The sequence below is a fragment of the Euleptes europaea genome, chromosome 17, assembly GCF_029931775.1.
Source record: "Euleptes europaea isolate rEulEur1 chromosome 17, rEulEur1.hap1, whole genome shotgun sequence".
Lineage (NCBI taxonomy): Eukaryota > Metazoa > Chordata > Lepidosauria > Squamata > Sphaerodactylidae > Euleptes > Euleptes europaea.
Window position 1 is genome coordinate 11,367,984 of NC_079328.1, and position 16,289 is coordinate 11,384,272.

Sequence of the window (16,289 nt, forward strand, 5' to 3'; positions counted from 1 at the left end):
CAGTAATGTGGTGTCATCTACGTATCTCAAACTGTTAATGTTCCTTCCCCCAATTTTCATTCCACCTTCATCTAAATCTAATCCAGCTTTCTTTACGATATATTCTGCATATAGATTGAAGCAATAGGGAGATACAATACATCCTTGTCTGACCCCTTTGCCAACTCGAAACCATTCTGTTTCTCCATATTCTGTTCTAACAGTATCCTCTTGTTCAGAGTACAGCTTGCACATCAAAACAATCAGAAGTTGTGGCACACCCATTTATTTTAAAACCAACCATAGATTTTCATGACCCACACAGTCAAAAGCTAGGAATGTATATTGAGCACTCCCAGTCTGTGGGCCATTGTTTTGTTTTCCATATTTGAGGGCATATTCTTGTTAAGATTTAATGGACTCGTTTCTGTGGCTTGGAACAGCTCTGCTGATATCCCAGACAGGAATCTGACATTCTTTCATCGGTATAGTTTTTCATTGTATTGTTCCCATCTTTATTTTACCTTGTTCAGTTAATGTGTTTCCATGCTAGGGTTGCCAGTTCTGGGTTGGGAAATACCTGGAGATTTTGGGGGTTGAGCCTGAGGAGGGCGGGGTTTGGAGGGGGGACTTCAAGGCCATAGAGTCCAAGAGCCGAAGCGGCCATTTTCTTCAGGGGAACTGATCTCTGTCATTTGGAGATCAGTTGTAAAAGTGGGAGATCTCCAGCCTCCACTTGGAGGTTGGTAACCCTATTCCATGCTGATCTTTCAGCACACCTAACCTTGCTTTAAATTTCCCTTTGATTTCTTGGTTAATAAAAACGTGACTGATAAATAGATATGACTGTGTGTTTAGGCAGCCTTACAAGCCCTGGTGCATAAGTGCTTATTCAGATAAACCAGGCCGAAGCTTTTCTCCCTCTTTCATAATACTAGAACGCAGGGTCATCTGCTGATGGATGATGCATACCTATTCTCTCCAGGATCAGAGGAGCATGCCCATTATCTTAGGTGCTGTGGAACACAGGCAGGATGGTGCTGCTGCAGTCGTCTTGTCTGGGGGCTTCCTAGAGGCACCTGGTTGGGCCACTAGGTGAACAGACTGCTGGACTTGATGGGCCTGGGTCTGATCCAGCAGGGCCTTTCTTATGTTCTTAAGTAAACCTCACACTTTTGTGCCGGGCGACCCTTGTTTTTGGAAAGGGAGGAGGGCCGACTTCTACAACTCTGAAGAGGAGACCAAGGACATTCCAGTCATCCCAGCAACAGCCCGGGAGGACCTTAGGCAGATCATGGGAGGGAGGGCATCTTGGCCATCTTCTGGGCATGGAGTAGGGGTCACTGGGGGTGTGGGGGGGAGGTAGTTGTGAATTTCCTGCATTGTGCAGGGGGTTGGACTAGATGACCCTGGTGGTCCCTTCCAACTCTATGATTGTACGACAGCCCAGGCAACGAGCGACAGCCGCGCATGCGCGGTCCGAAGTTGCCAGGCCGCAAGGAGGGGGCGGAGCCACGCGCGAAAGGGATTCGTTGCAGCCGTTGCTGGGTGCGCACGCGCAGTGGCTCTTCGAGCTGGCAAAATGGCGGCGCCCGTAGACCTTGAGCTGAAAAAGGTACCGGGCTGGGCGAAGCGGGAAAGAGACGAGGGGAAGGGAAGGGTGTGGCTGTCTGTCCGGGCAAGCCGAGTTGGTCGCGTGCGAGAAGGTTGCCGCTTGGGCTGGGCCTCCTCGGGGGAAAGGGCTGCTCGGGCTTCGGGGGGGGGGAGTCGCTTTCAAGATCCTGTCAGCGTCTCCCTCATCTCGCCCCTTGGGCGGCGGCGCAGGAAGGGCACTCGTGAAACGGGGCTTCTCGTTTACGAGGAAGCGGGGCGCCTCTTCGGAAAGATGAGGTGCGCTTCCTTGGTTTCCGCGGGGCTCGGAAAGTATAGCTCAGCCCTGTTCGCCTTGACGAGGCGAGTGTTTCGGAAGCCGCTCCAGACCGAGGGGGCGTGAACTAGCTCGCGAGCACCCCCCTGGCCTTAATTGCCCGCGCATCCCTGGGGGAGTGACCGGCTAGCCTAAAAACAGTCGTTATGTATGTATGTGTGTGTGTGTGGGGGAATGCATAGTACAAACAAAAACACTAGAAAATTTCCCTTTCCATCCGTATCGCCTTTCCCCTGCTCCTGCATATACTGCATCTTACAAGCCATACCCACCTGCAGTTCCTGAAGGAAACATGCCTTGCAGTTAAAAGGAATCAATAACTTTGGCCAAATTCTTCTGTGAGTCACACCTTGAAGGATCGATGGAGGCCAGAATAAATACAGCGGGGTTTTTTTTTGCACACAGGGAAATGCTTTAATTTCTCTAGATGCGTCTGGAAGGGTTATGAAGAAGTTTTGTTTTAATCTGCAAGTAAGCTACCCTGACCTGGATGGCCCAGGCTAACCTGATCTCGTCAGATCTCAGAAGCTCAGCAGGGTCGGCCCTGGTTAGTATTTGGATGGGAGACCACCAAGGAAGTCCAGGGTTGCTATGCAGAGGAAGGCCCTGGCAAACCACCTCTCTGTTAGTCTCTTGCCATGAAAACCCCATAAGGAGTCGCCATAAGTCAGCTGCGACTTGATGGCACTTTACACACACACACACACACACAAGCTAGCAGGGGTTTACATGCTTAAATCCCCCCCCCAGCTTTTTAGTTTTGAAAATCATGTTATCCATTGTAATATCATTATTACAGTGCAAAACAATATTCAGCTTGAAAATCCACTGACGTACAGTCATCCCTAACAAACGACACTATTTTATGCGTTTCTCTGCCACTAAATTTAAATATCTAATTTGAGGATACCAACTTTGTACTTAATACTTTACACTCCCAAAATGTTGCAACACACTGAATTTTACCATTTGCACAGTATTAAACTTTTTACAGCCATTCTTTTTTATTGGGCCCTTCAATGTCTAGCGAAAATCATTCTTGTACCGTCAGTAAATTTAGCACCAGTGCCTATGAGTAACTGAAACAATTTCAGTGCAATTAAGTAAAAAACCCTTCAGGCTTAATCGGAACAATAATGTTTCAAATATCATTAATAACTTTATGAACCATCTGACATGAGGTGGGTGGCAATCCAAGAGAGGGCCTTCTTGATTGTGGCACCAAAACTCTGGAACTCTCTCACTAAAGAAACCTGCCTGTCCTCTTCTGTTGCCGTCTTCTGGCAGTGAGTGAAGACTTGTTTCGTGTGGCGGTCCCTCAGTGATCCCTTTTTCTTACCTTGTTTTTAATTGCTGGTTTTATGTGTGGGTGTTTAATTTTTGTATGTGTAATTTAATGGTTTTTATTTGAATGATGGGTTTTTGTTTGGGTTTAATGGTTTTGAAAGGTGTGTTTTTATTATGTGTGTTTTTACTCTATTTGCCACCTTGGTGGGTCTGGTGAGGGCAGAAAAGTGGAGTCTAAATTCTGAAAATAAAATCAGTTATGAAGTTCATGCGCCTACAGCAACTAGTATCACCTCTGTCGGGTCTAGATTCAATTTCAGCTTGTTTCTATTTGACTATGCGTTTTAAGAGACTGGTTCAGAGCAAGTGTCTTCAGTATTTTTTAATTTTGATATTATTTATTTACTTACATTATTCATTGTCTCCCTTTTTCACTGGGACTCAAAGTGGATTAAATAGAATAAGTCAATACAGAGGTGAGGCACAGTGTAAGTATTAATATGACATGTTAAACGAAAGCAAAAATTACATATTAGGAACCTGCTTATAGCAATCTTACCTGGATGGCCCAGGCTAGCCTGATCTCATCAAATCTCAGAAGCTAAGCAGGGTTGGTCCTGGCTAGTATTTGAAATGGAGACCACCGAGGAATACCAGGGTCACTATGCAGAGGAAGGCAGTGGTGAACCACCTCTGTTAGCCTCTTGCCTTGAAAACCCTACTGGGTTACCATAAGTCAGCTGTGACTTGACAGCACTTTACACACACTTATAGCCCATTCCTGAGAAGTGTGTTAGGTGACTGCCTCCACAGCAGGATCCAGCTCCCCCACCAAAGCTGGAATTCTGCCCTTACTTGTGAGCCCCATGGAACCGCTCCATAGCATTCCACAGGACTACGCCACCTAAAAAGGTGGCATAATTTGCAGTAAGGGCAAAGGGAGCGTTCCCGGCCTGAAAGGGGTTAGGAAGCTGCCTAACGGCCACGAGAGCCAAATGCTGATGCAATCCTTCCTACACTCCCTCCCATGATCTGCCTAAGATCATAGAATCAGCATTGCTGACAGATGGCCATCTAGCCTCTGCTTAAAAACCTCCAGGGAAGGAGAGCTTACCACCTCCCGAGGAAGCCTGTTCCACTGAGGAACCGCTCTAACTGTTAGAAAATTCTTCCTAATGTCTAGATGGAAACTCTTTTGATTTAATTGCAACCCGTTGGTTCTGGTCTGACCTTCTGGGACAACAGATAATATGCATGCTGTGTCTGGTTCCTGATCAGAATTGATTTGCAGCATTCTGTACCTACTAGAGTTTTTGGATTAACTTTGAGGGGAGACCTGTGTAGAGTTTATTATAGTAGTCTAGTCTTGATGTTACCATGGTGTGAATCCAGGTGGCCAGATTGGTCATATCAAGTTAAGGGGCCATCTTCTGGGCTAGGCTGAGTTGGAGTTTTTTCCAGCTACGTTAATTTGCTAATTAATTTGCTTCTCTAGCAGTAATGCTGGGTCCAAGGCTCTTAACTGAGTCAGCAAGGGTCAGATGAACTCCTTTAAAAGTGGGGAGTGTAATGTCCTTCAAGATCTCCTCCTTTCCAACTAGGATTTATTTATCTAGGATTTATTTTCAATTTATTCACTCTTAGCCATTTAACCTCAACAGCCAGGCAGATATTTAGGACCTTTACTGCATCACGAGAATTGGATAAGGATATATACATAGATGAGTATCGTCTGCATATTGATGACAGCCAACCCCACAACTATGAACAATTTGGAATAAGGGCTTTACATAGAGATTGAAAAGCATGCAGGCTAGGACGGTGCCCAGTGGAACCCCACAAGATAGGTCCCACACTGATGATAACTGGTCTCCAACAACTCTTTGAATCTGGTCCATCAGGAATTATTTGAACCAGTCAAATGCACAACCCCTGATTCCTACTTCTGCCTCCAAGCTCCTCAACAAGATGTTATGTGGTAGGACAGAATTAAGGAGTTAAGTTGTGGCCATGGAACACAGGAAATGTCCAACACTACATTTCCTTCTTTCACAGTGATTCAGTTCTACTAGCTTTCTGACATATCTCAGCACCTAATGGAGCTTTTGGTCTGAATATTTGGGATCAAGGTAGCAATTATACTTGACCATTCCCTTCACCTACCTGCTGCCTTTTGTTTTTTTTAAATCTAGTTTTAGATCATGTGACCGAATTTACTGGAAGTAATCTTGGATAGCTCTAAATGCTTGACAAAGGAGATGAAGGCTGTGGGTTTCTCCTCCACTACAAAAGGCCATTGATGGAGCCTAGGAATAGAATTGAATCTGCTTGGATGTACTGTTGTTTTATTCTGATTGAACAAAATTGTGTTCCTTTCAGAGGGGGGGAAAGGCTGGAAAACTCAAGAGTCATAAACCTACCTTATTCTTTACACTGATCTCAAACGTTCAGGAGTGTGTAAAACACCAGTCTGCTCACTGAACTTTTTACTGCTAATTCCACCTTTTCCTGCAAATACTGTTAATATTTATTAAGTGAAAAGTATGTGTGTCAAACTGGAACTTCCTGAGAACCTGAATGTTTGCTCAAGAAGTTAAGGGTCGAAAACCTTTAGTCGTAGCTAGCCTGTACAACAGTTTATGGTAAGCTTCCTCCCTACCAACTGTTGCCATGTAGAACAAACTTTCACTGCTTGTTGAATGGAGAGCAGTGGCCTGGAAAATGCTTAGCTAGCTGAACAAACATCATTGGGTGAGTCAGGGTAACTATTTGACAGGAGAGGAACAGCCCTGCTTTTGAGGAGCGGAAAAACTAGGGAGGGGATATATAAGGTGCCTTAAATGTTAGCTGCTTAAGAAGTCCTTTAGAGAACTAGTCTTTCTTTCAATATAGCCTTTGAATTAATTACTGGGGATGTGAACCTGAGTCTCCCAGAAGAGCCCCATGGTGCGGAGTGGCAAGCTGCAGTACAGCAGCCCAAGCTCTGCTCACGACCTGAGTTTGATCCCAACGGAAGTTGGTTTCAGGTAGCCGGCTCAAGGTTGATTCAGCCTTCCATCCTTCCGAGGTCGGTAAAATGAGTACCCAGCTTGCTGGGGGTAAAGGGAAGATGACTGGGGAAGGCACTGGCAAACCACCCCATAAACAGAGTCTGCCTATGAAATGTCGGGATGTGACGTCACCCCATGGGTCAGGAATGACCCGGTGCTTGCACAGGGGACCTTTACCTTTTTTTAAACTCCCAGATCGTAGTTTGAAACTCTAGCTGGCATCCACATTCACAGTGAGTGGAGAGAATGCATGTAAATTCATTGCTCTGTCTCTTCACAGCAAATTAATTCATTCATTCAAGGTAGTCTATATAGCACATAGGCTTTTAGACAAAATAATATAACAATAATTAAAATAGAAGAAGAAGAAGAGTTGGTTTTTATATGCCGACTTTCTCTATCACTTAAGGGAAAATCAAACTGGCTTACAATCACCTTCCCTTCCCCTCCCCACAACAGACACCCTGTGTGGTAGGCAGGGCTGAGAGAGCTGTGACTAGCCCAAGGTCACCCAGCCGGCTTCATGTGGAGAAGCGGGGAAACCAACCCGGTTCACCAGATTAGCCTCCGCTGCTCATGTGGAGGAATGGGGAATCAAACCCGGTTCTCCAGATCAGAGTCCACCGCTCTAAACCGCCGCTGTTAACCACTACACCATGCTGGCTCTCATTGAAGAAGGAACATTCGTCACTTTGGGGAAAATATTGAATACATACCGCATATACTCGCGTATAAGCCGAGTTTTTCAGCCCAAAAAAAGGGCTGAAAAAGCCGAACTCGGCTTATACGTGGGTCAATACGGTAGAGGGGGGAGGAGGGAGGAGGGAACTTACCGCCGTCACCACCGCTGGGCCCGCGCACCTTTCCCCTGCCGGCAGCGGCCTTCCTGGGCCGGCAGGAGGCCCCTGCAGGCCGGGCCGCTGCGCCCTCGCACCTTCCTCCAGCCTGGGCCGGCAGGAGGCCCCTGCAGGCCGGGCCGCCGCCGCCGCACCCTCGCACCTTCCTCCGGCCTGGGCCGGCAGGAGGCCCCTGCAGGCCGGGCCGCCGCCGCGCCCTCGCGCCTTCCTCCGGCCGGCAGCGGCCTTTCTGGGCTGGCAGGAGGCCCCTGCAGGCCGGGCCGCCGCCACCACCGCGCCCTCGCACCTTCCTCCGGCCTGGGCCGGCAGGAGGCCCCTGCAGGCTGGGCCGCCGCCGTGCCCTCGCGCCTTCCTCCGGCCGGCAGCGGCCTGCCTGAGCCGGCAGGAGGCCCCTGCAGGCCGGGCTGCCGCTGCCGCCGCACCCACGCACCTTCCTCCGGCCGGCAGCAGCCTTCCTGGGTCGGCAGGAGGCCCCTGCAGGCTGGGCTGCCACCGCGCCCGCCCGCCTTCCTCCTGCTGACAGTGGCCTGGAGGGGCCTCCTGCAGGCGCAGGAAGGCCACGCTGCCGCCGATTTGCCGCCTCTCCCGGTGAGTAGGGGGTTCAGGGGCTCTTCCCCCTCCCCCCCTTGGATGGCACTGGGGTTGGGATGGGTTGGGGTGGGTCGGGAGGGCCCAGGAGGCCGGCAGGAGGGCGACCAGGGGCGAGATCATCCCTGCGCTCTAAAATGGCTTAAACGCGGGTCAATAAGAAATTCCCTTTTCTGGCCTCAAATTTGGAGGGGTCGTCTTATACTCAGGTCGGCTTATAGCCGAGTATATACGGTATTTTAGGTAGCAAATTAAAATTGCAGTTTAAAAGAATGAATTTGCAGAAGAGACAGAGCAATGAATATGCACGCATTCTCTCCACTCACTGTGAATGTGGATGCTGGCTAGTGGTGCCCAACATATTCCATCAGCTTTACAGGTGTTTTGGCCAAACATCATAGCCCAACTTATAAATGGGGTCCCTCTGTGAATCCAAGCTTTTGGTTCCAACATGGAAGCCATTCAATCATCTTTCCTCAGTGCATTGTTTGGCAGCCCCAGATGTGTGGCTTCTTCAGCCCTGCACCTTGAAGCTGGCAGGAAACAGCTGGCCACCTCTGCTTGGTTTGCTGCCTTAAAGTTCAGACTGTTCTTACACTTTTCTTAATCCTCCCCCTTTTGCTTCAGGCACGTTCTGCTCCCTTTGCAAGTCCGTGGTGCCAATTTTTGGATTCTAAAATAGCAGGATTCGGGTTTTCCCTCTCTGGCTTGTCTAATCTAGGCTTTGATAGAGCTTGTACTTTGATTAAAAAAACACCTGGAACTAGACTGGAGTCATCTTCTATCAGATGCCAAACGAATTTGCTCTCCATTTTATTTGAGTTTTACTCCTTCAAGACTATTTGTCAGCAGTAAGTATCTGTATTTTCTCACTGCAAATGATTATGAGCTCCCACTGGCATGTACACATTTTGAGCTGCTAGTACTTGCCTTATACAGATTACAGCTGTGGTATTTCCTCCATGAAGGTAGTTGGTTTGAAATAAATCTCAGGCCTAGCAGATAAGCAGTAGAGTAGTTTTTTGTGAGTGGTCTCCTCCCATACAGGGGGGACCAGGGGGGTGAGGACCAGGTTGCGCTGAGCACAGTGAGAGCTGAATAACAGCTCCAGCTGTCAAAGTGGCTGATGGTCAGGATCTGCTAATCCTATTCAAGGGTACAGGGTAATCTTTGAAAAACTTAAATAGAGCAGAATTTTCTGAAGCCTCTCCCATCTCTGCCGAGGTCTTTAGAAATGGGCTGGGAAGGTATATAAGGAGGTCCTTCAACACAGACTGAAAATGTGTGCAACAAATGAATGGAAATTATTTATATGTTGAAAATTGCATGAATATAGTTCCTAGCCATGGTTAAGTTGGTTGCCGATTACTTTATTTAACTGTAGCTACATTTGTACTGTTCTCTTCTGTATCAGGCATTTAGTGAACTTCAGGCAAAAGTCATTGATACCCAGCAAAAAGTGAAACTTGCAGATATACAAATAGATCAGCTAAACAGGACGAAAATGCACGCGCATCTTACAGACACAGAGATTATGACCTTGGCTGACGAGACACGAATGTATGAAGGTGTAGGAAGAATGTAAGTAAACATTTCTGTGTATGAGCCTTTTGCAAAATTGAATGTGAATAGCGTTGCCGTAAAGTCTGACGTTCCGTGTGATGTGTCTCACTGATACCCTGCTGCTAATAGCTGGCTCAGTTCAGTTGTCCCATGAAACCATGGCTGAATGAAAATAACTATAGTTGGCGGAATTTCCTCCACTATGCATCACTAGTTAGGGGTACATCAAACCAGAATATGAAACCATAGTTTGAAATTGGTTTCATGTGATATATGAGCCCAAACATCCTGGCTTGTTCCCTGGTGCCGTCTTTGCTGCAATGCAGGCCAGGATACCAGATGCTTCTCTGCATGGGGTGGTGGATGGGAAAAGGAGTGAAATCAACAAAGCCATCATTTGTCAAGGCAAAGCAGGATGTGAATGCTTGTCTGTGAGACTGATTTATGTTTCACAAACTCACAGTAGTTAAAATAAACCATGATTTTGAGTAAACCAGGCCACTGAGCAATAATTTGGGGTTCCTCTCTCTGTGTGTTCCACTTTTCCAAATTAGGTTGAAGCAGTTTACGATACAGTTTAAAAACATACTGAAATAAAACCATATATACAGGCAACAAACAAATACAAAAAGATCATCATCTTCAAAACATGGTTGCCTTCATCTTCTAACCAAAAGCCCTCCAGAGAAAACAGCTTTACAGGCTCTCCTACATGGAAAAAGAGAAGGAGCACATGGGACTTTCTTTGGAAGGCTATTCCAGAATGCAGGAGTGATCACAATAACGGAGTGTGTGCTGTTTTGGTTACAATTCAACCCTGGTCATAATAAATGTTTTCCCGGTTTTCCGTTAAGATCATTCTGCTAACACTGGTAGTGTTTTGGCATGTCTCAAGAGACCCAAGGCTCTATGCAATTCTAATACTGTGTTGTAGATTGAACTGAATGTGAACAATAGCCATTGATTGAATTGTTAACAGTAACAAAGAGTAGACTATATGGGTGGTTTAATTAGTAATGAAAAATTGATCAATCCTAGTATTAGTTAAGAATGATAGCCTGTATATGAATTAGTTAAGAATGATTTTAAGCAAACAATTTTTTATAACATACACTTTTAAGAAGTTACGTTATTGCTCAGCTGCTATTAAGGCTGTTAGTAAAAGGCACCCTTTAGAAGACCTGATATATTGTATGTATGGTTACGTATGTATGTTGTGTTTTGTTTTTATTAAAATATAATTTAAAAAAAGAGTCCCAAGGCTCTAGATCACCAACCTCTTTGCTGCAAAGAGAGCTGCTGGTGTAGCAATCTAGGGGTGTTTTGTGCAGCAGGAAGGGCAGTGAGGCTGGCCCCCAGTGACTGAGCGACACATGACTCGTTTCCTTGCTCCACGGTTGGAATCCTAGTACCGGGTCATGTGGTCTGTGTTTCCCACTCTGTGACAGAGCATAGATCAGCTCCTGAGATAACCGAACAGTCCAGACCAGGAAGTTTTCATTTCAGTTTTGACCTCTGAAGCACCAAAATTGCCCCCGAGTTTTTATACCAGGTGGATTACAAGTATTTCCTAAACTCCAACAAGTTCTATTAATGATCTGCGCGCTCAGAGGGTGCAAAGGGAAACATCCTCAACTATTCAGACGGGGAATTATGCATTTAAACTTTCATCATAGTTCTGAAAGTAATATGTTGATGTCAGTTCACAAATAGCTTAAGAGGCAAAACTAGACGTTGGTGCATGTGTGAGTGAGGGAGGGAGAGTGTCTCGAACTACATAATGAGCCTTTCAAAAGAATATGAACTAATAGAATTAAAATGTGCTGGCATGATGCCAGGAGTCTAACTATCTTCTGAGCAACAGATACCGGTTGCTTACAGTATGCACCAGTTCATCATCCCCCTACTGTGTGTCGCTGGCTTTCCTTGTATGAAGCCCAAAATAGCCATGGAGGGAGAATCGCATGAGTCCTGTCAAGCTTCTTGAGACTCAGGAGTTATGCATGGCCTGAAAATTCTGTTATGTTGCATGTATTATGAATTATTATCTTATTTAGATATTGCATTGATGTGCACATAGATGTGCTGTTGTTCAAAAAGACTTGGGTTTGGGGAGAATAAGCTTTAGGCTGAAACAGAGGCACAAGGCCTCTGAAGGGTGAAAGTGGCAGACAGCACAAGGCACAAGAGGTTGGTTAGGAAGACTGATTTCAGGAGTATTTGTTTTTATTTAATGAAAATATCTTTATTCCATCTTTCCCCCAAATGTGCTCTTTGCAGCAGTTTACAAAAATGGATACAATCCCAGAATGGCAATTAACTATATTTATAATCAGTCCAGTAGTATCAAATTATCAATCCAGTAGCATCAAACCATATTAAAGAACCAAGCCCCCATTTTGGTACAGAGGCCTGCTTCATCCTTCCCTGCATGGCGGTACATTGACTTGAGTGGTTGCAATGAAAATAATTCCTGGTGTGGACAGACTAGGACTGCTCCAAGTGCAGTCATGTTAGTAGGGGATGCTCTTGCTTGGAAGAAAAAAGCAGAGGTGCTTAATTCACATAGTACTTTGTCTGCAAAAACTGCAGTGGATTCAGGTAATGGCAAGGATGCTGCTTAAGGCACACTTTGTTTTTGAGCAGCATTCAGTCTGGACTCCAGGTCAGAGCTTAGCACTACCAAAAGCTTACCCTGGAATCCCTATTGGTGGGATGGCGAAGTAAAGGGACTAGGCAAGTAGGTGATATGAAAGACCTCTGCCTGAGACCCCGGAGAGCCGCTGCCAGTCTGAGTAGATGATACTGACTTTGATGGACCAAGGGTCTGATTCAGTATAAGGCAGCTTCATATGTTCATGTGTTCATTCATATGAGCATAATGATACCTTGTGCCCTTGCCCTCACTCTACTTCTGGAATAATGACCCTAAAGGGAAGTCAGTTTCCCTCCCCAGCTGTGGTAGAGAAGTCTTCTTTGATTCACCCAGGGCCTGCCTTTTGGGGGCGGGCTGGCCCCACACTCTCCCAGAGCTGTAATTGAGGGGGCTGGAGCCACATGAGGCAGTGGGAGTGGGATTGGTCCTCTGGTGAGGCCCTCCCATTAGGCCTGTCCCTGCCCCAGTGTCTCCAGGGGAGGTTTGCCTGGCTGCTGCAGAACCCAAAGGGCAGAGGAGATCTCGGGCATCACATTCACATTGGATGGGCTGGCAGGTGTGGCTTGTTAATGGCGCCCCACGCCCTTGCTAGGCTTGGCTTTGGGTGCAGCTGGCTCTGAGAGCCAAGCTGCCACATTTCCTTCACCACCAGCTGATTGGGGCATCCTTGGGGGAACAAAACCATCCCTGCAAGTCAGAGGGGGGAGAGGTTCCATGTGGGCATGTTGGGCACCCCCAGAAGAGCTGGTGAGTGCAGGAGAGGGGCTTCCAACCCCAGACCAGTCCCCTTTTGGTGTTGCCTCTGGGAAGATCTACCACCTGGGCAGGCCCAAGGGAAATCCTTCCTTCCCCAGGAAATGAATAAGTCAGTGGGGTGGCATTTCCTCACTTCAGTCACCTGAGAAACTAAGTCTTGCTCCAGTTTTCCTTGTATTTATTTTATTTATTTATTAAAACATTCATATCCTGCCTTTCCTCTCGGGTCAAGGTGTCTTACAATAACAATGGCCTTGGTGATAAGGAAGAGGATTGAGAGGCATTTACTGACAAAATCCTTCGAGTGCTCCTGTCACTGCCTTACTTCTCCTTCCAGCTACCACATTTTCACATTTTTCTATGCCCACTTTAAGTTTGCCATCTGCATTTTTTGGCCCTCTGTTAAATAGTTGTCCTCATTCCCATACAGTGGTGCTGGAAAGTGCCATCAAGTCGCAGCCTACTTATGGCGACCCCGTAGGGTTTTCAAGGCGAGATGTTCAGAGGTGGTTTGCCATTGCCTGCCTCTGTGTGGTGACCCTGGACTTCCTTGGTGGTCTCCCATCCAAATTCTAACCAAGGCTGGGGGTAAGTGCTTAGGCTTGCACTGTTAGTCAAACTAGCCAAAATTAATTTAACTGAAATAAATATTGGACTAGGAAAAATCCAGTAAAACCTATTTAATGTGGATTAAATGTTATAGTAAAATTTGTATTTGGAAATTATTTTTATTGGTAGACTTGTAAATAGTTAAAGGCGTTCAACTCAATGGTAACTTCCATTACATTGCTTACATTAAAAAAAAACCAGTCAAGGCCCTGAAAACTGCTAACATGCTATTTTTAGCTCACCCAAAGAGCTGTGCATGGCTTGCTCCAGTTGGTCATTAAGCAACTTCTGTAGGGTTTAACTTTGGCTGAAGGAACCAGCCAAATGACCGTAAATAAACAAACTGAACTGGCTGAAGGAACCTTCAGTTTCACTATGAGTGCCTACCGACATACTTATGAGATTACTCAAATTCAGAACTCCTTGATTCATGTTGTTTCCCTGCATTGTGTCTGTGAGCAACTTATTACAGTTCACTCCGCTAGCTTTACTTGTGCAATGTGTGTACTAAATATACTTCTTCAGTGTAGTCACCTGGTAAAGGTTAATTACCATTTTGAAACTGTCCAGTTTGACTGGCACCGGGTAGTATTTTGCTACTAATTTTATCAATAGAAGAAAAAAGAGGGGAATGAAACCCAACCTAGAAGACAGAAGCTGGGTACCCAAGGTTAGTTATCATAACTGCACACATCTTATATAGAGACATATACTGTCCAGTATAACAACTTGAGTCAATCCTACCAGATGTTTGTGTAATTGGTAATATATTATACAACCTATATACATTCCTGGTTGGATTTAAACTGTCTGTATATGTATATATATCTGTAAATGTGTGTATATTTTACATGAGTTTCAATTGACCACTGAGGAAGGCCAAATAGGCCGAAATGTGTCTGGCATGTGGTTATAGACATCAACCTTAAGGAATGCCATTGTGCTGTTTTAATGTTTTAAAATAATTTTTATTTAAATATAGCGCTCCAAATAAGTTATATTTTCATTATTTTTATATTTTATTTATTTATAATTTATTTATTTTTTATATTTTATTTATTATTTTATTTATTAGTAGCTTGGGTACCCAGCTACTAATTTTATAAAACTATGGATTTTTAGAAATGGAAACTTTCCTGTGGCAAAATGGACTACCCCACATCACCACAATTCTCAGTCACTTTTTGTATTAGGGCTTCCGATTTTCCATATGATCAGCGATGTTTATGTAAAGATCATTTGGTCTTTGTGAAGTCTGGTTTATGAAATTGTATCATCACAGTCTAACTTGATGAGAAATCATAGCCCATTCAAAGTGTCTCACTCACACCATCACTATAGATATCCTATCACATTAACAAATAATACAGATTGCCTCTTGAACTGTAAGGCTTTTAGAGACCGTCAAGCCCCACTTGGGATACTGTATATAGTTCTGGTCACTTTATCCTCAAAAAGAATGTTGCAGAGCTAGAAATACATAAGAAGACAACCAAGATAAGTGAAGGGGTTGGAGCACCTTATCTATGAGGAAAGTCTGAGGAATCTGGGGCTTTTCAGTTTAGAAAAGAAACAATTAAGGGGTTATATGACAGAGGTTTATAAAATTGTGGATGTCATAGAGAGAGTGAACAGAGACAACCTTTCGTCTCTCTCCTACAATACTAGACTCAGGGGCATCCAATGAAGTTGATAGGCCATAGATTCAGGACAGACAGAAGGAATTACGTCTTCCCCCTTTTTTATTAAATCTTTTAATTGCTTTTTTATAGTAAAACAAAAACAAAACAAAAATAAAATCATAATACAATACAAAAAAGATACATAAAAAATACAAAATCACACAAAGGGTACTATTACATCTATAACAAATGCATTCTATGCTATCCTTTATAAAATATATAGTTCCCAAACCTCCACCACCCACCATTGTGCCCTCCACCCTTGGACTTCCGGAGCGGTGTTATGACAGTCTTTAAAAACCTATTATTATATTCCTTTATTAAAAACACATTAATCTATAGTTCATTAACTATACCTGTAAGATCCATTTTTGCCAATTTATCCCAATATGCAGCGGCCTTGGACCATGTTTTTTTAAATTCATCCATATCTTTACCATGTAAAGAGTCTGTAAGTTTGGCCATCCGCATATATATATCCATAACTTTTCTCTCCAGTCTTTAATTGAAGGTTTATTTATTTGCTTCCAGTTCTTAGCAATTATAATTCTGGCTGCAGCAAAGCTATATTGGCATATGACTCTATCACCTTTATCTAAATTCTTTCTAGGAATACCCAATAGACAAAAGGCGGGGTCTTTTTTTATTTTTGAATTACTCAAATGGTTAGTTTTCTTTAAAACTAGTCTCCAAAATCTCTTTATTTTTTTTACAAAACCACCAAACGTGCATAAATGTACCTATTTCCATTCCGCACTTCCAGCACAACCCCTCATCCTCTTTTTTCATTTTACTTAGTAATACCGGGGTTATATACCATCTGTAAAACATTTTATATAAATTTTCTCTTATTTCATTAGTAATGGTAAATTTAAATTCCTTCTTCCACAAATTTTCTCATACTTCCAAATCTATATTATAACCTAATTCCCTCATCCATTTCACCATCCCTGGTTTAACCCTTTCCTGTTCTAAATTCATTTCTATCAATAATTTATAAATCCTTCCTATCAATCCTTTATTCCCCTTAGTTAATATAATTTCAAATTTGGATTTAGTCTGGTTAAACCCTATCCTATTATCCTTATTAAATATATCTTTTAATTTATAATACATAAATCTTTAATTTGAAGCTCTTCTCTAGTTTTCAACATCCAGATCCCATCATTATATTCTATCATTTCTCTATATATATTACTATCCAGATTTAAATGCATGCCCTTTTCATAAAAGCTTCTATGGGATTAATCCAACCGGGGGTTTTACTTTCCAAAAATTCTTTATATTTCTTCCATGTTTGTAATAAACTGAACCTAATAATATGGGAATTGAATT

General features: G+C 44.1%; 1 protein-coding gene across 1 annotated transcript in view; it reads left to right on the top strand.

Annotated features, from left to right (window-relative positions):
* Window positions 1-1,512: 1,512 nt before the first annotated feature.
* PFDN1 (prefoldin subunit 1) overlaps window positions 1,513-16,289 on the top strand; it is a 63,552-nt gene continuing 48,775 nt past the window's right edge. Inside the window, exons 1-2 of the mRNA XM_056862709.1 lie at window positions 1,513-1,594; window positions 9,103-9,269. Coding sequence (XP_056718687.1) covers window positions 1,562-1,594; window positions 9,103-9,269 — 200 coding nt within the window. The 5' untranslated portion in view covers window positions 1,513-1,561. The remainder of the gene's footprint in view (window positions 1,595-9,102; window positions 9,270-16,289) is intronic.